This window comes from Eucalyptus grandis, chromosome 9 (genome assembly GCF_016545825.1).
Source record: "Eucalyptus grandis isolate ANBG69807.140 chromosome 9, ASM1654582v1, whole genome shotgun sequence".
Lineage (NCBI taxonomy): Eukaryota > Viridiplantae > Streptophyta > Magnoliopsida > Myrtales > Myrtaceae > Eucalyptus > Eucalyptus grandis.
The window spans coordinates 5,986,020-6,007,812 of record NC_052620.1 but is presented as its reverse complement, the minus strand read 5'-3'; the positions used below and the strand labels follow the sequence as shown (position 1 = coordinate 6,007,812).

General features: G+C 38.3%; 1 protein-coding gene and 1 pseudogene across 1 annotated transcript; both read right to left on the bottom strand.

Moving 5' to 3' along the window:
* Positions 1-1,803: 1,803 nt before the first annotated feature.
* On the bottom strand, positions 1,804-3,865 carry LOC104420183 (annotated as a pseudogene).
* A 6,506-nt stretch (positions 3,866-10,371) lies between these two features.
* On the bottom strand, positions 10,372-12,558 carry LOC104420180 (monooxygenase 2). Its single transcript, XM_010032073.3, has 5 exons — positions 12,347-12,558; positions 11,740-11,802; positions 11,371-11,548; positions 11,050-11,278; positions 10,372-10,892 (listed from the first exon to the last, which is right to left on the bottom strand). The coding sequence occupies exons 1-5, from the start codon at positions 12,556-12,558 to the stop codon at positions 10,372-10,374; spliced, it is 1,203 nt and encodes a 400-aa protein (XP_010030375.3).
* Positions 12,559-21,793: the final 9,235 nt, after the last annotated feature.

The following is a 21,793-nucleotide window of genomic DNA, read 5'->3' as shown; positions in this document are numbered from 1 at the left end:
GTACCGGAGCTCGAGCTTGACGCGAGGTCGCCCGACTCCGACGGCACGCTGACTTTCTCCAGCGAGACCGGATGCGGAAGCAGAAGAGGTGGTTCACCCCGTGCTCCTTCCAACTGCCACTCTCTCCCTCACTCGCTTAAACTCTCCCGAGCTCTTCCCGTCTCTCTCCCTCTGTAGCTCTCTGTGTGTCCACTCTCCGTTGCTGCCCTCCCTCTCGGTTCTCTCTCGGTTCCTCTCCGAGTCTGCTCTCTCTCTCTCTCTCTCTCTCTCTCTCTCTCTCTCCGTTCTGCTCCTCCTTCCGTTCTTTTTTCCCGCCCCGTCCTGTCCTCTCCTTCTCTGCTCTTTCTTCTCTCTGCCCCTTCTCTGCACTCTGCTCTACTCCTGTGCTCTGTTGTGCTGTCTTTTCTCCTTTGCTGCAGGTTCCGCGCGCGAAGACGCCAGGGAGGGAGAAGACAGGTTGGTCGTTGGCTGGGCTGAAAGTGGGGAGAAGCTGGGCCGCGGGCCGGGCCAAGGCCGGATCCGGCCAGACCCGACCCCTAAGCGTTTTTTTATTTATTATTATTTAAAATAGGTGTCAACAAGGGCCTTCAAAGGTCAATTGAGGATGATCTCTGTTTATGTTAAATTTATGACTCGAGTTTGGGATTCGTTGGATTATTGAAAATTTACAAAATATAAAATATAAAATAAATTGAAGCAAAGTTTCTTCTTTGCTGAGAAGCCAGCGGAATCCGAAGAAGAGAAAAGTGAAGCCCCACATGATTCCCTCTGCACATTAAGATTGGTTAATGGTGGTTTTTCTTTGACCTTGGGCACACGCGCGCACGCACGTATTTCATGCTGGTTTTTCTTTACCCAATCAAGAAACGGAAAGAAGCTCTACCGCGTGAAGCCAAAATAGGAAGTGGGCCAGGTCAAACGTCAAAGTTTGACCTGGGCACACATATAAAATCAGAATCTATTTTCCATTTTAGGGGGCTTGCTTGAAGTTGGTAAAGAAACCCTACGTAGAAGAAGCGTTGTACGTCCGCTGAAGTCTACGAAGCCGCACGTCCACGAAGCCGCAAGTCCTCTGCGTGAAGCTTTGAAGAGATACGCGAAGCCGTTCGTAGAGCGTATTGTTTTGAGCTTGAACGCGTGGTAACTTTGTCCCGTGAGTTTATACCAAGTGAGTTATTTATTTATAAACACTTTGGGTTTTTGTGTAATTGGGGTTTGGGAAACATCGAGAGAGTGTTTGAGTGACTTGAATGTGTAATCTCCTTGTATCGCTTGATCTATAGTGAAATTCACTTTCTCCCCGTAGATGTAGGTCTTTACGACTGAACCATGTAAATCTGGTGTCTGATTTTTTTTTTTTTGTCTATATTTTGTTCGATCGCTTGCCCTTAAGCGCAACATTTTGTGTGGTGTGATCTAGGCATCGTCATGGTAGCTATTTACTAGCCAAAGAGGCTGTCCGATGCATTGTTTTCACTTTTTGATATGCTAAAGTGCACTATGTCGAGTGGTCTTGGGTTGTACTCACCTCAATAGCTAGCTCCAAAGGTGAGACTTTTTTCATACTTATATACTGACTACTTTGCTCATGCTACAACTGTTGAGCGATAACTGTAACACGCTTTGAGAGTGCACTTTGAGAGTATTAGTGAACTAAGAAACCTCGCATCAAATGACCAATGGGGGAAAGGCGCGATTAATACATAAAATGATCCATAATTCCTCTCAAATTATGGGAGTATATGACAAGCTTAGCAATGTCAACTTTTATTTTCGTGCATTTCATGTTGGAGAGAGTAACTCTCAAGGATAGAGATGTAATGGCAAACGCGGTTCAGCTTGAGCGACAAGCAGATCAGCGAGAAACATATCCTCAAGGGACTCATCGAGATTGATGCTCGTGACATCAGGTGATGCCTTCCAATAAAACCCTTGGATCAACCTCGCGAGAAGCATGACCGTCATCGTAGTTCCGAGCAATGGAGCCAGACAGCTGCGCCTCCCTATGCTGAAGGAAATGAAGCGTAAGTCTGGCTCGGTGAGCTGAACTTTAGTGCAGTCACTAGTAAGGTGCCGCTCTGGCCTAAACTCGAGTGGCTTGTTCCAGACTTTAGGGTTTCGCCTGAGGCCTATACGACTCAATAACACGTGGCTTACCTTTGGGATGAAGTAGCCGGCGACAATGGCATCAGACATGGCCATGTGTGGAGGGACGAAAGGTGCGACTGGATGGAGCCTGAAGGCTCCTCGAATGCATGCTTTGATATAATTAAGATGTGGGATGTCGCATTCTTGGACCAGTCTCTCTTTACCAACAACCCTGTCTAATTCATCCATTGCTGTCTGGAGGGTTTATCATCTCGGCCATGGCCCATTCAACTGCATTTGAGGGATTATTAATAGTTGCGAACATTATTTCCTGCAAACGTAGATTTTGATTGGTTATGCTCTTGCACATCACTCATAAATTTTCCATGTATCATTTAGACCCACAAACAATGCGTAGAGGATACAAGTAAAGTGAAATAGAATTTTCCCAGTTTATCTATTCGCGAACTTTTTTACCCCAGAAATCATGATTATATCTTATTTCTTTTGAACCTTCTAAAACAGTTACCTTTCATTTGTTATTTTTTTTTCATGTAAATACAAGACAAACTAGCTATATGAACTCTTACAACATATTCTCTTATTATTGATATCTAGATTGGTAATATTTGTTAGGCACTTCACTCTTCAGAGCGACATGGTAAATTGAGTTTTTGTTAATGCATGAACAACATTTTGGCAACCAATTAATGAAATTATCCATAATATATGGAGATCAATCTTGATACACATATTTACATACAAAAGTTAAGTCTGTTTATAGAATAAGAAGCAAGTCAATGCATCACTGCATCTTTACAGTTACTTGTGCTTTGATTTCTTCAGGTGTTAGTAATGGCTTTCCCTCTGCATCTTTGAGCGTAACCAGAACATCAAGCAAGTCATGAGGCTCATCGCTGGTAAATTCCTGGTTCGAATTGCCGAACCTCCTCCACTTTCCGATCCTTGAGTCAATTATGGGGTCGTGATAGTTGTTTACAGTCCTGGTAGCCTCTTCAACGAACTTTTCATGACCATCTAAATCAAGCCCCACCAAACAAGGAAAATAGTCAGATATGCAGAATGCATATAGATACCTAAGTATTGTAAATATCGCCTCGATGTGTTCTTCCTCAGCAATGATTGGTCCGCCATCCGCCCTTTCCTCTCCGAAGCATCTTTTACCGAACATTAATTTCCGGATCACATTTCAAGGATATTGTCTGGTGACGGTCCTCACATTTACAGTTCTGCTGGAGCTTTTGCTTCGATTGTAGATGTACTAACCAGATTGTCTGCTTCCTCGGTTCTTCTACCCTGGAGCCAGTGATGTCTTGCGGGCGAAATTATTTCTGAAACTATAACCTTCCTCATTTTCTTCCATGGGTCGCCATAAGGAGTTAGGATGGTTGTGAGGAATCCACCACTATATTCGGGTCGCTATTGAAGTAGGCCTCGATGAAAATATGGCGTCGTGCTTCTTGAGGAATTCTCGGGCGATTTCAGGGCATGTCACGGGAATGACGTGAGCATTGCCTAGCCGGATACATGCAATGTCAGTGTCCATCTCCCTCATGAGGCGATGTATCCATCGGAATGTTGGCCTTTGGCGCAGCATTCACGGGGTAGGACCTGGGGGGAGTTGCGGCACCAACTCTCCATTTTTGTGGATACTCCTAAACCTTTTTTTTTTTTTTTTTTTTGGTACCTAGGACTCCACTAGCCAGGCTATCAATAGCACCGACCACTGTGGCACGCTAGGCTATTGACTTTGCCGACACAGCCGACCACCTAACGCAGTGACTATACCTGGGGGGAAGCAAGCATAAAACCCCACCACTATGGCCCTCTACTTAAAATGTGTTAGCAACACGAAGATTTGAACTCATTCCCTTAGCGCTGAGGTAGTAAAGTGTCACGCTCGAAATCCCGAGCGCATGCTCATCCCTCTTTGGTCGATAAAATTTGCGATTTCTCAGAACTAGTCGCCGACTCTTTTTGTTTTATTGCACATGTAGAAGCGAATTATAAATCTCCTGACAACAATCATCTCGTGATAGAAAAGTAGGACAATAAATTCACAAACAAACATGCCTTTATAAACATACTAAGTCATGTACAAAGTCTATGGCCAAAAGACTACAAAAGACTGGCTCTCCAAAAAGAAGCGGTCCTAACTAACCTACACTTCAGATTACCTCCTCTCGGCTCCAGGTCCTCCACTCGATGACCTTGAAAAATTTAAGTCCACAACGGGGTAAGATATAAATCTCAACCCCGATTATGAGGGAAATACGCTCATAAGCGTCCTAACCACACAATCACACATTTAGCATAGAGGACTTACCTCGCCTCAGTTCCATCCTGCATGTCAGTACAATTTATATCACAAACAACACGAGAGCATGAGCAACAAATAAGCTTCAACAACTGGAACGTCACACTCAATTAATCATGCATTCCTAGTTTTTATCTCAGCATATAGCACGGCCTACTCTCTGTTCAGCGGTCTTCTGACATTACCAAGCTTCGTCTCACCCTATTGAGCACGGCACATCTCTTTCAGACAACTTTCCCAAAGGAGCATAGGGCCCAGAATCTACTGTGACCAGCTCCCAATTATCCAGGGGGTATCCCAAATAGGGATAACGTCCAGCTTAACAGTCCGGGACGATTTCTCTGAACCATCACACGATCACTCAAATATGGCCCACGGCACTGTGCATTGCACTCAAATGCTTTAATTAAAATGGTGAGCCTGGCCGTTTTCTTCGTATTAGAAATTCACATGAAATTACTCGTGTGTGGGTATATAGTCAACTTGACCTAAAAAAATTGACATTCTTCCTTTTTAAAATCACACTATTTTATATAGTACTTAAAATCATTTTCGGTGTCAAAATCCGACACCTGGGATTTTCTGAATAAATATTGAAAATTAATAAATTATGGAATTAAACACTCAAATTTCCAATCAGTACTTAATTTGCGCAATTTAACATCCAATTGCATAAATTAACCACACCATTGCAATCAGTACGAAATTCCGGTCATCAACTATCCATGCCTAATTTCTAGAAAATATTTAATAATTAAATAATTACTGAAATTAATTAAATAAATCAATTTAAATTCTAAAAATACTAACCTAGGCCAGAATCATTAAATTAATAATCAATACAGACCCGGAAAATTCCCGAACCCCTCTAGATAAATAGTACAATTTATTTAGGCCTTAGCTAAACCATGCTAACCACCTAACATGCTCAATTAAATAATTAAATTTCTAATTTAATCTAACTAACCACCTAATTCCTAATTAAATAAATCTAAACACCCATTAGATGTCAATAGCCTACTAAGAAGAGTTTAGTGCATAAACTCACCGGTTTATTGTGGAAACCGGTTCACCGCGACGGCGGCGCGACGGCAGCCAAAATTCAAATTTTCAGTGGCGTCGGCAAACTTGGGCCGGGCCTAAACTTGGCCCAATAAATCTCAGCCCAAATTGAGATTTATTACCGACTTGGACTGGGCTTGATCTGGGCTTGGGCTGCTTCGCAGGCTTCAATTGATGTGGGCTTGCTGCTGAGGAAAACAGGATTTGGGCCTGACTTCAAGTGGGCTGAACATTCACGGGCTTGCTGGACTTCAACTGGGCTTGCGGCAGAAGATGGACTGGAATTGCTGGGCTGATACGGGCTGAAGAAGAGGACCGCCTGGGCTGAAGACGTTGGGTGACGGACTGGGCCACGAAGAAGCAAGTGGGCTGCTTCGGTCGTCTTCACGCGGCCACGGAACTGCTGGTCTTCGAGAGAAATGGAGGAGTTGACCGAGTGTGTTGGCAGCTGGGAGACGCGCGGCAACAAAGAAAGCAGCTCGGTGGATGGGTGAAGGACGCGCGGCAGGTATCTTCGAAGGAAACAAAAGCAAGAAGAAACGGTGGGCTTCGGGCTTCGCTGCAGCTGGTCTTCGGTCAATCTTCGGTGGACGGCTGCGTGAGGAACGCTCAGTGGAGAGGCGGTGGTGTGTAGGTGTTAAAGCGAGGGAATGAACAGAGAGAGAGAAGCGGTGAACGTGGCTGCAGGCGTGAGGCAAAGGGGTTTCGGTGGGGGAAATGAGCGTGATGATGGCAGCTTCGGTTTGCTCGAAGGGAGAAGGAGCAAAAGGAAATAGAAACAGAAGATAAAAGAATGAGAGAGAAGCCGAAGGAAATGAAAGTGAAGCCACGTGAGGAAATAGGAACGGCGATGGCGTGCTCGACAGCTTGGGAGAAAAAAAATGCAAAGTCACCAAGCCTCATCCAACTCATTGAATGCTTGGTTCCCCTTTGGTCTTGCATGCTTATTTCCTTGTCCCTTAGGCTGCGTTTGGCAGTCGGGATAAAATTCGGGATAGGATATAATTTATCCTATCCTACGTTTGGTGCTCACTCGGGATAGGATAAAGTCGGATATAAGGGGATATAGACAAGATAAAATTATCCCATGAGGAGGTGGGATAAAGGTGGATAGGATTTAATGTCCATAAAAGGAAAGTTATTTTTCTTGAATAACAAACTTATTAAATTAAAAAAATTGAAATTATATTTCAATATAAATAATATTTGAATTCTAATTTAAGAAAATAAAATTTTATTTTAATTAATCTTATTTTAATTTCTATATTCAATTTTAATTATATTTTATAATAAACATTCAACCTATAAATTAAATATTTATATTTATTATATATTTTAGGTATTTTTGTATTTTAGGTATGTTAGTACAGTTTACTATTTGATAAATTTTTATTAAAGAATGATGAAAGGGAAAAAGAAATAATAATGAAAATAATATAAAAAAAGAGAATAAATAAAATAAATAATAAATAAATTAAGGAATAGTGTTACGAGATATTTTCACCGTCTTTATTTATGAACATTTAGGTTCATTTATAATAATATGTCGTTTATATAAAAAAAAAAAAATGTACATAATGTGAACATATCCGACTTTAATACTGCGATTCACCAAACATTGGACGGGATATAAAAAAATCACAGGATTTTATATCTTATCCTATCCAATCCTATCCCGATTAGAAATCCGAACGACCAAACGTAGCCTTAATTCTTTCTAGCTTAAAATTCCATAAATAATCCAATTTAAAAGTAAAAAATGCAGCCCCAAGCTTAAATCCGAATTTCACATTTTTGGCACTCAACTTCGGCTTCAATTTCTTCTCCGATTCCTCCAATTCGAAGTCCAATTTCGTTGAAGAAAAAGTCCACAAAATTTCTATAAATTCCCATCAACACATAGACCCGCTTGGAAGTCAAAATTTTCTTAAATTTGGCACGTACGAATTTCCGTTAATTTTCCGCAACGTCCGAAACGGTTTTTCGTAAAAATCTCAGAATCTCTGAAAATGACGTTCCTAAAATAGATCATGAAACCACATAATTTTCAATTTCTGAAATCGGGTTTAAATTCGTGGTTATTTTCAATCCGGCACGCTTTTAGCGGGACCTAGTTTATCGGGTAACTTTTAGGAATTTTTGGTGCAATTGACCTGTGATCGATTTATCTCGAGTCACACTATATATCTTCAACACATTGGCAACTCTCGGTTGTTGTGAAAATCTCAAGGTTTCAAATATGGACACAGGGTATCCAAAACAATAGAAAATCAATTTAGTGCCGATCGATGAGAATTTTGCAATAAGGTGGAATCACCCACATTTTGATTACCTATCTCAGTCGAATCGACTTATCTCTGATCTCTGATCGATTTTTAATTGTACTGTAATGACCATTGCAAATTAGGATGGTCGAGCAGTCGATCTTGGTCAAATTCTCAAGTCTTTTGCGTTAAAATCCCTTAATGACTTTCCTAGATAATCTAGTTATTTCATGAGTTATTGGCTCAGAGAATAGCATTATAGATGCATCGATGAAAGACTCGATTTATTCAATTGAAATCAGATTTGAAAAATCAGGATGTCACATAAAGCTCAACCAGCTGCGCTGCCCACTGGTGGGTACTCAACCAAAATAATCAATTACCAACGAAGTCAAAGGAAAATAATAATTGAGGATTACAGAAGGGGTGGATATCATTTTCTCTGCTTTGAATAGCATAGGAGAAGCTAGGCTTCAAGGGATCTAAGCAATTTTTTTATATCTTCTTGGAGGCGATCACCTTTACATATGCGAGTCAAGGTGCTCGCCACACAGCAAAGGACTTTGATGTTCTTTCATTTTAGAATGGCCAGTCATTAATTTATTTCTTTTTTGGACATACATCTCATGGTCTAGGTTGTTATTTACCTTCTAGATTAAGAGGGAATCATTATTCTAGCAAACCTCGCCATTGATTTATTTCCTTAATTAAGTAGTCCAGAAAACCTCCCTGGTTCGCAAGGCAATGCATAAATGCTTGCCATAATTGGTTTGAATTTTCCCAAATATTAGAGGGCTTTGCATATAAACTGTCATTAATTTATTTCTTTTTTGGACATCCATCTCATGGTCTAGGTCATTTACCTTCTAGATTAAGAGGTAATCATTCTCCTAACAAACCTCGTCATTAATTTATTTCCTTGGGTAAGAAGTCCAGCAAGGCAATGCATAAATGCTTGCCATAATTGGTTTGAATTTTCCCAAATATTGAAGGGGCTTTGCTAGCATAACACTATTTGGGCTACTGTGAGAATAACAGTTATTGTAAGACATAAATTCTTGAATGAGTGGATTTCACAATAAATTTTAATTATTTATTATTTATTTATCTGTGATCCAAAATAAGTTGTTAATTATTTGTCATTTATTTTTTTGTAATCCAAAATAAGCTGTTAATCTCACAGTGAAAGTCACATAATTATTTCTCATGTTGAAATATTATTTTAGGCAAACTATAAGTACTCACTGCCATGCCACAATGAGTGCAAAGAGGTCAGTCATGATCCCTTGTGAGCCAAGAGTACTTGAAATTGGTAGAAGCAACCCAATTTATTACAAAAGAAGATATATATGCATGTATATGCATATGTGTACAATTTTCATCTCCACATTTATTGCTAAATTATTTGGAGCATTATATAATACACTTTACATTTTATTGCATATCTCATATGATACTCTTCATCATGACATATCCAAATAGATTAAAAAATTATCCTTTTCACATTATTCTTAACTTTATATCATTAGAGCAGGAGGTTTTCACTTCACATCTTTGCATGTCCTATTTGTTTCTTCAATTACATATTTTCATGCTTTAGGCTTAGGCAAAAAATCTGGCCTGTGCTTGAGGAGAAAAGTTAGAATATTTAAGTATTAAACCATTTTTTTTATCTATCAGCTTAAAATTTTAAAATAGTTCGTAGTGGTTGTATAAATTCTCAAGATACGAAATCCACTAATGAAAAGAAGTGCTCTTCACAAAATTTGACTAAAAGGTTTTTCAATATTGTCGTCAATGGAGGAGGCATATTTCGAAGTAAATATTGTTCTATGCTTTGAACTTGACCTTTTCACAATTTGTATGTTATTCTATGCTCCCATATTATTATTTTCCTACTCTTTTACATTCTAGCCCACGTGAAACGGGCTGAGTCATTGTAGATGGTATCAGAGTGAGACTTCAAATAAATGTGTGGTTTGTGGACAAACTAGGTCCAAACCCGATCTGACAAGGGTGATAAGTGATTGCTAAGGTGAGAAGGCTTGAACAATGCGCAACTCTTGATAGGCTTTTAAGGTGACGAAGGCTACACTAGTCCAGAACATACATCAAATGGAGAATATTGTTGGTGTATGGGCATACACCGATGAGTATGTCAGTGGTCTAAATGGGAAAGTCTGCGGAATCCCAAATTCCTCATCTATCGGGATTAGTCTTGTTGAGTGAGTAATAAGTCAAACTCACCCCAGACAGTCACCACCTTGCGCGGTTCCTTCAAGCACTCTTTAGGGGCTACGTGGAGTAGATCGGTTTGTTACATAGGAAGCGTTGATATATCTCATATTTCTACAATTCCATGATGAGTTCCATGATAAAGAGAAGGTACGTAGATATTTCCACCCACTTATTTATAATGACATAATGTCAACATATTTCATAACAATACTAAGGACGAGATCGAAATTGCCTATATGGAAAAAAACAAAAAACAAAAAAATCAAAATAAGTTTCCCTTCTAAGAATTTCATCTGTGTAAATGTGTTGGCACCATAACACGTTCCTTGTCGGCGATCGCTGTTGACAATTTTCAGGCTAACAGTAGGCAAAGAGGAGACGTTAGCAAAGCTTGCCGCAGTCGTACCTACTAGCACTAAAGGCTCTTCCCAGTATAAATTTATAGAAGACGTCCCTTAGGAACCTCATCCACCAACTAGACCCATCCTGTGAAACCCAACCCGACACAAACGACGCCGTGATCAACGTCGCCGCCCTCCACCTCCTCTCCCCCACGTAACTCTTGAGCGCTAACCCGACCTCCCGCGTCTCGAGTTTGCCTAGTTTGGAAATTGAGCTTCCAATGAGCCGACCCAACACAACTGCATCCTCGAGGGCCGAACCCGCACCTTGGCCCAAATCTGGCGTCATGGGGTGCATGGCATCTCCGGCCACCGTGATGTTCGCGCGAGCCAGGTTCCCAAGGACGACGTCCCACGGATGACGGAAAAGCAGCGGGCCCCACGTCAATGTGGAAGGGTCGGAGTGGCCGACAACGTCGAGGTACAAGGGAGGAAAGTCTTCGGCTAAGTTATCAATCACTTCTCTTAGTATCGAATCTGGGTCACCTCCGTGGTCCGCATCTGAAATGGAGATGGGTCGATGACAAAAAAACGTTGTTTATTAAGGTTAAGTCGTTATTACTTAAGCCTATATAAATCGAAGATACAGAGATGAAATTAGCTTTTCCCCAAGCGTAGTTGTTGCAAGATACATCCATGCGAAAGGAGGAACCGATACCTTTTGGAGGAACTTTGCAAAGTAAGAACCAGTAGATCTCCTTATCGTTGAGAGGAACGAAACCAGCCCTCTTCGAGACATCCACGAACTGCTGAAACTCTTGGTTCAACCCATGGCCTCGTGGGTACACGGCCAGCCCGCGAATTGCAGACCGGCCAGAATCAACTGGCGGGCCAAGCCCTAGCCAGCGGGCTACCCTAGAATGCACCCCGTCACATCCGATAACAACCTACAAAATCCTCAATTTACTATGAATCCTCCGACAAGAAGGGGAGCGGTATTATTTACAAACAGAGATCTAAGTATGAGAAGTTATGATACCTTGGACTTGATGATAGTTCCATCTTCAAGCGCGAGGATACAAATAGATGAGCCTTGCTCCACTTGGGTTTCAATGGAAGTGAGCTTCGAAGAGAATCGGATGGTGTTTGGAGGCAATTCCTCCGCCAAGACCTCTGATAAGACTTTCCGGTTGACCGCTATTTGTTGATCTCCGTTCCTAAGAAATTTTAAAAATTGTAAATTTTTTTCAAATGTTCGCATTACCCAATTGGACTTTAAGTCTTTCATTGAACTACAATGATGTCATTATTGTAAATTTGTCTAGTTTTATCATCGTAAAACTAGACAAATCAAAAATAGAGGATGCATTGGATCCAAATGAAGAAATCTGAGAGCTGCAGTAAGTACCCGTTGCTCGCACCATAACGCACTTCCTGGATGGCTTTGGTCTTCACATCGGTCACGTAGCCCCTAATGCACGAGCAAAAAATTAATTATAAGAAATTCAATCCGACAAGAACTAATTAAGCAAAACAAACCTGAAGATAGGTTGGAATACGAACGTAAAACCCTATTTTAAGACAACAAAGTTGCAATTACGTACATAGATTAAGTAGAAGTGCGTTTGTTTCGCAGAAAATAAATAAATTATAAAATATTTTTTAAAATGATTGCTTGTATTACTTACAAAAATGAATGAACACAAATTATTTTCATCGTTTACAAAAAAAATTATGCGGTTGTTGATAATGAAAATGTTTTTTTATTGATTAATTATTTCAAGCGATATGAGTGATTATTTTTAGGAAAATAATTTTTAAATCATTCATTTTTCGCGAAATAAATGGAACATAAATATTCAGGTACTTCTAGCTAGCATTTGGTCTTTAAATGAAGTGCGATAGTAGAATAATTGCGGGACCATAAGTGATTCAAACAAACGTGAATGCATGGTACAATCATTACTTGTATTACGTCCGAATGCGTGCAGTTATCCTTAAAGGTGAAACCTTACTTGAAGAAAGGAGTGTAAATGGAGGTGAGCTTATCCGAAATCCCGAGCGCATCCAGGGCGTGCCAGGCATTGGGGAAGAGGGTGAGGGCTGCGCCGACGGCTCTCAGCCCCTCCGATCTCTCCAGCACCAGTGCTTGCACCCCGACCTTCTTCAGGGCCACCGCCGTCGCCAGCCCCGCGATGCCTGCTCCGACGATCACGACCTCCTCCATTTCAATTGTAACCTCGACTTCTTTTGTGTCTTTTTTACGATCTTTTTCTTCCTATTTGTGTGAAAACTATGCTCTTGATCTGGTTTAGCTATTTCAGAGTGACAATTGCAATTGCATTTCTTTTTATAGCTATTGTGGCAGTTTTGTACGTCTAATGACGTGCTTGATTTGATTCCCCGTTTGACCAGATACGTGACCTGGAAGAATCGAAATCGTTCTCGTGTTTTAAAAACGAGCACGCCACAAAAAATCTCTTAGCACGAGAATTAGACTCTGATTAGAATAATGTCAAACAATTGCTATTAGGAAAGCAAAGTATCTGGTCACAACATATGATTGAATAACTGGGGCGCCATTGAATTTCTTTTGGAGAGACTACGACGAAGCAAACGGAAGGAAAAAGTGAAATTTGCCATGATTTGGACCTTTCGGATGGAACAACGATATAGGCGGTGAATTCAAACAATATGCCAGAAATACATGAGCAATATGTGTAAAGGGAAAACGACCAAAAAAGTATTAAACCTATTGCACCGGTACCAATTCAGTACTAAACCTTTAAATTGGATCGATTTAGTCCCAAACATTTTTACTTTGGTGCCAATTCAGTCCATTTGGCTAGGTTGGAAATTGCTAATGTGAATGTCAATTGTCCTATATGGCATAATTGGCTTAATAAGATTTAATAAATTTTTTGAATTTATTGAGTTTTTCAAATAATCTTTTGAGTTTTTTTTTTCCCTTTCTCTTTTCTTTGGCTTCTCTTTTTGCTAGTGGCCATCACTAATCATCAGCCATAGGCAAGGGTCGGCCTCACTAGGCTGCACCAAGGTGAGGGGGAGCAATGGCCATGGCCTATGGTTAGTGGCCGGCGATGGCCATCGGTTAGTTCTCGGCATTGGCCATCAGCAAAAAGAAAAGGCAAAAGAGGGGGAAATTTAAAAAAATATTTAAAAATTCAAACTAAATATTAAAATATTATTAAAATGTCTACATTAGCACTAGTTGTCTAGCTGAGTTACGTGAGACGGTTGTCGTTCACGTCAATAATTTTCGACTTAAATTGGCTAAATGGACTAGATTTGTATCAATATGAAAATGTTTAGGACTAGATTAGTCATATTAAAATATTTATGACTGAATTAGTACCAATACAATATGTTTAAGACTTTTTAAATACTTTTCCCCATGAATATAGACGTATTGCACGAACAGTTTCGACTTTTAACAATTAATAATCAACAAATCTACGTTAAATCAATAGGACTTTGCCTCCGTCTCTTGTTGCAATTACCTTCCTCCACTTTTTCTTTATTATTTTTTCTCCCGTTTTTTTTGACAAGAGGACGTGATGGTTGCAAAATAAAACACGAAAGATGGTCACACTCGTTCAGAATCTGTTGGCTTTTCGAAAGTCTTCCTTAAGGAGATAATCGGATTTTGCATCTTTTTTTATGACAATTAGGTGAGTTTGAAAGAACATGAACTATTAATTTGACGATCCAACAGGAGGGGGACTGCTTATCATCTGTTCTGTATCGCATATCCTCCCTGTCAAACCGTCAGTTGTCCGCTCATCCCCTCATTTCAATATGTCTCAATCCTCACTGTTGGCTGGGTCCACCTTCTTGTGGGGCCCAGCTAAGGAACAAAAGAACAAAAAGGAGAAAAGTCAAAAAGTAAAAAGAACAGAAAGGACGGGCAGCTTCATGCATGCGTGCCTAGGCAAGTGCGGAGAGAGAAAGGAAAAAAGTGAGCACACTCACCCACGAGCACCGAAGAACAGGAGAGGAAAAGATCAAGAAGAGGGCTGCAATTTTATGATCCCACTCCAAGGTTAAATATTGACGGAATCAGCTCAAATTTAAGTATATTGTTCGTGAGACCAGGAGCTACAAGTTAATGATTTTCGTTCATTGAGAACTTGCCTCCAAATTCTCCAATTATAGTTAGAATTTTCTAGCCCCATTTTTCATTTATCTACATGTAATGAGGAAATGAGTTAAGGCTTTTTGAGTGCATGTTTTGATGTAATTAAGGTGTTGAATGTCATATTCTTGGATTAGTCTCTTTTTATCAACAACCTTATCTAATTCATCCATTGCTGTCTTGATGAATTCAGGTTGGTTTATCATCTCGGCCATGGTCCATTCAAATGTGTTTGAGGGATTATCAACAGTTGCGAACATTATTTCCTACAAACTCATAGATCTTGATTGGTTGTGCTCTTGTACTTCATCCATACTTTGTTCTATGTATCTCTTAGACCCTTATGATTTTTTAAAAATAAAAAAGACAATGCATATAGGATGTAATTCAAGTGAAATTGAACTTTCCCAGTTTATCTACTAGTGAGCTTTTTAATATGTTTTTTTTTTAAATGTAAATACACGACAAACTAGCAATATTAACTTTGGCAGCCTATTTTCTAGTTATCGTTATCACAGTAGAATAGTAATATCTGTTAGGCTCTTCGACAAGCTAAATTGAGTTTTCGTTTATGTAAGGACCGCATTTTGAAAATTTACTAATGTAAACATACCTATGTATAATAGAGATCTACTTCTATATGCATGTTAAAAGAAGTCTGCTTAAAGAAAACTTGGTTCGTCTTACAGTTACTTTTGCTTTCATTTCTTCGGGTGTTAGCAATGGCTTTCCCTCTACATCTTTCAGCATAACCAGAACTTCAAGCAAGTCTTGAGATTCATAACTTGTAGATTCCTCGTTAGAATATCCGAAACTCCTCCATTTTCGGATCCTTGAGTCGATAGCATCTTTAACAAACTTCTCATGGCCATCTAAATCAAGCCCTGCCAAACAAGGAAGATGATCAGATATGCAATATGCATATAAATACTTAAGTATAATAATTATCGCCTCGATGTGTTCATCCTCAGCAATGGTTGGTCTGCAGTCTGCCCTTTCCTCTCCGAAGCATCTTTTATTGAACAATAATTTCCGGATCACGTTTCCAGAGTATTGTCTGGTGGCGGTCCTGACATTTACAATTTGGCTTGAGCTTTTGCTTTAATTGTAAATGTACTGTATTATATAGTCCTCATTTTCTGAAACTAAAACTCTCCTCATTTTCTTCCGTTGGTTGCTATAAGGAGTTGGACCGGTTGTGAGGTATCCACCACTAGATCCTCTTACTGCCATCGAAGTTGGCCTTGATGAAAATGTCGCATCGTGCTTCTTCAAGAACTCTCCGGCAGTTTCAGGGCATGTCACGGGAACGATGTGAACACTGCCTAGTCAAAATACATGCAACTTCAGTGTCCATCTCCTTCATGAGGGGATGCATCCACCGGAATGCAAGCCTTTGAGGCAGCATTTCAGGCACACAACCGGTGATGGGCCATGGGGCGGGACCGGGGGAAGTTGTGGCACCGATCTTCCATTTTTGTGGATACTCCTAAACATTAATTTCGTCATGTGTATTAGGATGAGGATCAGAACTATGAAGAGTAGGGGAATAGAGTCGGCGGAGATCATTTTGTGTGCTTCGGATAGTTTAGGAGAAACTAGGCTTCAAGGGATCTAAGCTTTTTCTTATTTTTTCTTGTTGGGAGAGTCACCTAGAAATATGGAAGTCAAGGTGCTCCCACGGAGCAAAGGATTTGGATCTACTTTCAATTAAGATTGACTAAATTGTCATTAATTTACTCAAGTCTACGTTAATTATTTCCTTTTGGGCATGTCTCTCATGGTCTTCGTCATTGTTTTGTCTCTAGATTAAAGAGTTAAGCATTCTCGTGACAACCCTCTGAAAGATTCCCCATTTAATCCAGAAAAAACCTGCCCGGTTTGTAATGCGATGAATTGCTTTCCCTAATTGGTTTGGTCTTCACCAAATTGTTCAAATATTGTTACGGGCAAACTGATGCGTACTCGTCATTTTGTGGTGATTGCAAGAGGTCACTCATGTTCTTTGTGAGTCAAGAGTACCTGAAATCGAGTAGGACGTGCAACCTTTTATTTTATAAAGTTTTGAGGCTGCTGGAGTACAACGTGGTTTATATTAATGCTTCTCCTCATTCGAAGGCTTAGCAGGTAATCGAGAACCTAAAACATGTGAATCCATTACAGGTAGACGAATGAATGATTAGAAACGAAGAAGTATTGTAAAGACGGGCAATTCAAAGATGAATATGCATGGAAAGCGCATGAAGAATCAAACTGAGCAATCCAACTCCGGTATTATATGGAACAGCCGTTTTCCGAAACTCTTGGTCAGTTGAGTGCGCCGCCACTAGATCAGGCAATCAGGCACGGTTTGGGTCGATATGGGTCTAGACAATGATATGGATAATTTAACTGGATCGAGATTTGATTAACCCATACCTAACCTTATTTAGATTGTTCTTTCTCCTGAAAAAAAGCAGTCATGCCTTCAGTATGCAAATATATGACACGATAGAGTGATATATCATTTTTTACACTAATATCGTTCTCTTGAAAAAGCCATGGTAGGTTGAAATTAGTTATTGTACTGAAGTGATCTATATATCTTGCTTGAGAAACTAGTTGCTTGAGCTAAATTAGGCATGATACGATTCGATGTGACGACGTGATTTGCCATACTATTCTTGGGAACAATCTATGAAGGAAGGTTGGCCTGATATTGCCGCTATCGAAAGGACTACGATAGAATTTTGAGTAAAGGCTTAGGACTAAATTGACAAGATAAAAAAATTTAGGACTTATAATAGATTTAGAACAATTGGGTAATTTTCCCTTATGGATGGACCATCTCATAAGTTGATTTCTTCTTCCAGAAATTAAGCAATCAAAGTCAAAAGCCTGAAAGTTCTGATTTATCCAAGATGGTTGAATTAAGATTAGATTGGCTTTCAGTACGTCAAAATTATTCAACACCATATTCGAACAATTCCACTACAATCAGACCTGCCCGTTGATGTATATTTAGTACTTGTTAGTTAACTAAAAGCCCCAACTAAAAGTATTTGATGGTGATGGTGGGTGAAGCCAAACTTTTTTATTAAGGGCTTTTGTCTTTTTTCTTCATTTTGCTTTTAGGTTACAAACTACACATCATCTATAAACTATTGATTAGCAATTAAGAAAGGCAGAGAAGAAAATAGAGGAAAAAAAAGGAAAAAGAGAGGCCCTAATGGCCAAAAGGAAGAAAAGCATATCTGTGTGTGGCTAAGAGAGGAAAAAAAATGTTCTTTTGTTTTGGTGAGTGTTCTTAATTTCTTTATGCCCTGATCTTGAAAAAATATTATCAATGTATTCCTACTTTCTTTAAAGTCTAATGGATTTGTAGGGTGCTTTTGTGTATATACATAGCTCAAGTTTGAGGGAACTTGGATAACAAATTTCCCAGTGTGTTTTTTTTTTTTAAATTATATTATGCCAGTGTAAATTGTTTACTTATGTTATTTTTCTAGAATCGGTGTACAATTCCTTTCAATTGGTATTAGAGTCTGGGTTGGCTAATTGAGAACATCAAGGGATTATTTAGTGATGTTTGATTGAAAGCAAATGATACAGTAGAAGATAAATTAGAATCAATAAGTTCGGCAGATAGGGTTTTGGATGGTGGAGACTCTAAACTGAGGACTATCTTTATCAGAAAGATCTTTATGCACCACTTGAGGGTTGGAAACCAAAATTGTGGAACATGATCTAATAGTAGAATTAGGACTAAAATACTTTAGATGTGATTCATCTAGGGCTAACAAAAGATAGGGTACCACGTCGCGAAAGCAATGACTGCAAAAGAAGCCATGGATATTTGTAAGCTATCCACATCAAATCAAAAAAAAAATTGTTGAAGAAGTTGGTTAATATGAAGTTATCTAATAGAGATTCTATGACAAAGCACATTAATAGTTTCACAAAGGTCGTTGGCTAGTCGGAATCCTCAAGCATAAATTTGGGATTGAAGCTCTAAGCTTTACTATTATTTTGTTCACTTCCAAAAAGCTCAAGCACCATGAAGGATGATTTGATTATGGATGAGCAGCACCATGGATAAAGAGATGCGAAGGAAAGTCTCAAGTGGAGATAATTTTTCGGCATCTATGTCTTTGACAGCACTAGCAATGGAGAACTGTGGGATAAGTAAAAGCAGATGAAAATTCAATGAGTATGGTAGGTCAGAATCAAAGATTAAGAGAGAGTTTACAAAAGATGAGTATTTGTTTTGTTACCATACTAGACACTAAAGGTTTTAGTGTGAAACCAATAAAAAGAAGCTGTGAAATGAGAATCAAGGATCTAATGTGGTTAACAGTGAATCTTTGCTAGAGAACTTGTGTTTGTTTACAAGTTCTAACTTGATGACAAACAAGATATATATAAATGCGATTATGAATATCTTAGGTTGAGGACATCTAATTTTGTATGAAACCAAGCATATTCTAGAGTTGAAGAAAAATCTAATCTCAATTATTAAACTTGACCAAGAATGTTTAAATGTGGAGAGTGGAAGATAATCTCAGGAGCAAGAGTAGTAGAAAAGGGAAAGTATATAGATACACTTTGCCTTCTTCGAGAAAGCAATGCCAGTGATATGGTTACAATTACAATGGCTATAAGTAGTTTTTCTACTCTTTGGCATTATTGATAGGGACATGGTGAATACAATTACACTCAAGAAAGTTGCCTCCGTGTTTATAGAAGGTTGAGTTGGATTTCTATGATAGTTGCATTTATATAAAACAAAAAGTTGTTAATTCTCAATTGGATGGGCAACATAAATATTTGGAATGTTCAAAATGTGGAAGCCCATGGTAAAAAGAGAGACAGGTTATCAAATTAAAGCTCTAGAATCTAACAATGGTGGTGAATAAACGAGCAAGAAAATCACTGAATACTTGAGTCGAGAAGGCATACGTGGGTTGAAGACTATTTTAGAACTCCTTAAGAGAACAGGGTAACTAAGACGATGAATAGGACTATTTTGGAGCTTGCTAGATCATGAGGCTACATGCAAATCTCCCGCTACACTTATAAGCTGCTACAGTTGACATAACTATTTATTTGATCAACAAGACTCCATCTAGTGCCCTAGATGGGGGAACACCACAACAGCACTGGTCATGTAAAAAGGTTAGTTATATATACTTAAAAAAAATTGTTGTATTGCATATAATTTAATTGATAAGGAGGATAGGAAGAAGCTTGATGCTAAGTTCCAGAAGTGCCTCTTTATCGGATATGGTGTTGATAAATATGGCTATATGCTTTGGGATTATGAGAATAACAAAGTCATTTGCAGTCAAAATGTGGTATTCCATGAAGAAAAGATGTACAAGGATCACCGAGAGAGCATGAAAAAGAAGTCGAACTAGAATGTGTTGAGCTAGACATAATGCCTATGAAGATGGTTCCAGTAGATCAAAGTGCACCTGAAGGAGGGGATAGAGATGAACCTTTTATTGATGAGTAGCAATTCAAGTGGAGTACAATGATCCAGAATAGACCCTAAAATACAAGTCTTGTGGGTATCTACATGTGTGAGAAAGTCAAAAGTAATTTTTGATCATCAACAAATATTTTTTTGAGCCATGTCTTATATACAGATTTGTGAGAGTTGATGACTTATGATGAGGCAAAGAAAGACACATCTCACATACAGTGGTAGTGTTTTAAAACACAAGATGGACTTTTTATTTTAAAATAAAACTTGGGAGTTGATTAAGTCGGCCACTGATAAAAAAGCTCTGTTAAACGAGTAGGTGTAGAAAAAAAAATGAAGTAGATGGTAGTATTATATACAATGTGAGACTTACGGTCAAGGGTTTTTTTTAGAAAAAAAAAAGGAATTGATTATTCCGAGATATTTTCATCAATAGTGAAAAATGACATCAAACAAAGTTATGCTGACTATAATTGCAATGGAGGAACTTTGTTTTGAGTAGTTGGATGTGGATATGTCGTTTTTGCATGGTGACCAAGATGAAGAGTTATAAATGAAGCAACCTAAGGGTTTTGAGGTCAGGGGTAAGGAGTACATGATGTATCACTTGAAGAAAAGCTTGTATGGCTTGAACAAAGCTTTGTGGCAATGATACTTAAAGTTAGAATAAAAAGGATTTTTATACTATAAGGTCAATCATTGTGTTTATTTTTGCAAGTATTGCGATGGTAATATTGTGTATCTCACTTAATATGTGGATGACATGCTAATATGTTGACACTCGGATTTTGGCATTTTATTTAGTTATTAATTGTGTAGATGATTAGAGACTTTTAGCCCTTAAACAAAAATATTATTTAAATTGCATATAAATATTAGGAGCATGTGCATTGCTAGTATGGTGATGGTAATATTATGTATCTCACTTTATATGTGGATGGTATGCTAGTATGTTGACACCCAGATTTTGGTATTTTATTTAGTTATTAATTGCATAGATGATTAGGGACTTTTAGCCCCTAAACAAAAATATTATTTAAATTGCATATAAATATTAGGAGCGTATTTGCATTGGTAATTAGTAGGCTTGTAAAATTTGCATATTTATTGGACTGGCAATAAATGGGTTTAGGTGAATGGCCTTGAATACCAAGTCCACATGCCCTTTAGGCTGCGTTTGACAGTCGAGATAAAATTCAAGATAGAATATGATTTATTATATCCTATGTTTGGTGCTTACTCAGGATATGATAAAGTCGGATATAAAAAGGATATAAACATGATAAAATTATCCTATAGGTGAGATGGGATAAAGGTGAATAGGATTTCTAATGTTCATAATAGAAAATTATTTTTCTCTAATAACAAACTTATTAAATTAACAAAATTGAAATTATATTTTAATATAAATAATATTTGAATTCTAATTTAAGAAATAAAAATAAAAAATAAAAATTCAATTTTAATTAATATGATTTTAATTTATATATTTAACTTTAATTCTATCTTATAATAAATATTCAATCTATAAATTAAATATTTATATTTATTATATATTTGAGGTATTTTTGTATTTTAGGTATGTTAGTATAGTTTACTATTTGATAAAATTTTATTAAAGAATGATGAAAGGGGAAAAAGAAATAAAGAAAATAATATAAAAAAGAGAAAAATAAAATAAAATAAAATAAAGGAATATTGTTACGAAAGATTTTCACCATATCTGTTTATGAACATTTAGGTTCATTTATAATAATATGCTTATTTATATTAATAAAATAATCATGATGGCAAGATGAGAGAGAGCCGCAACTTTAGAGGGAGAAGAAGACAGAAGTCTCA

Coding starts and splice junctions, on each gene's coding strand:
- LOC104420180 (XM_010032073.3), bottom strand. CDS start 12,558: ATGGAGGAGGTCGTGATCGTCGGAGCAGGCATCGCGGGGCTGGCGACG. Junction 11,279..11,370: donor GAACTATCATCAAGTCCAAG/GTATCATAACTT, acceptor AGGATTTTGTAG/GTTGTTATCGGATGTGACGG. Junction 10,893..11,049: donor TTGCAAAGTTCCTCCAAAAG/GTATCGGTTCCT, acceptor TCTCCATTTCAG/ATGCGGACCACGGAGGTGAC.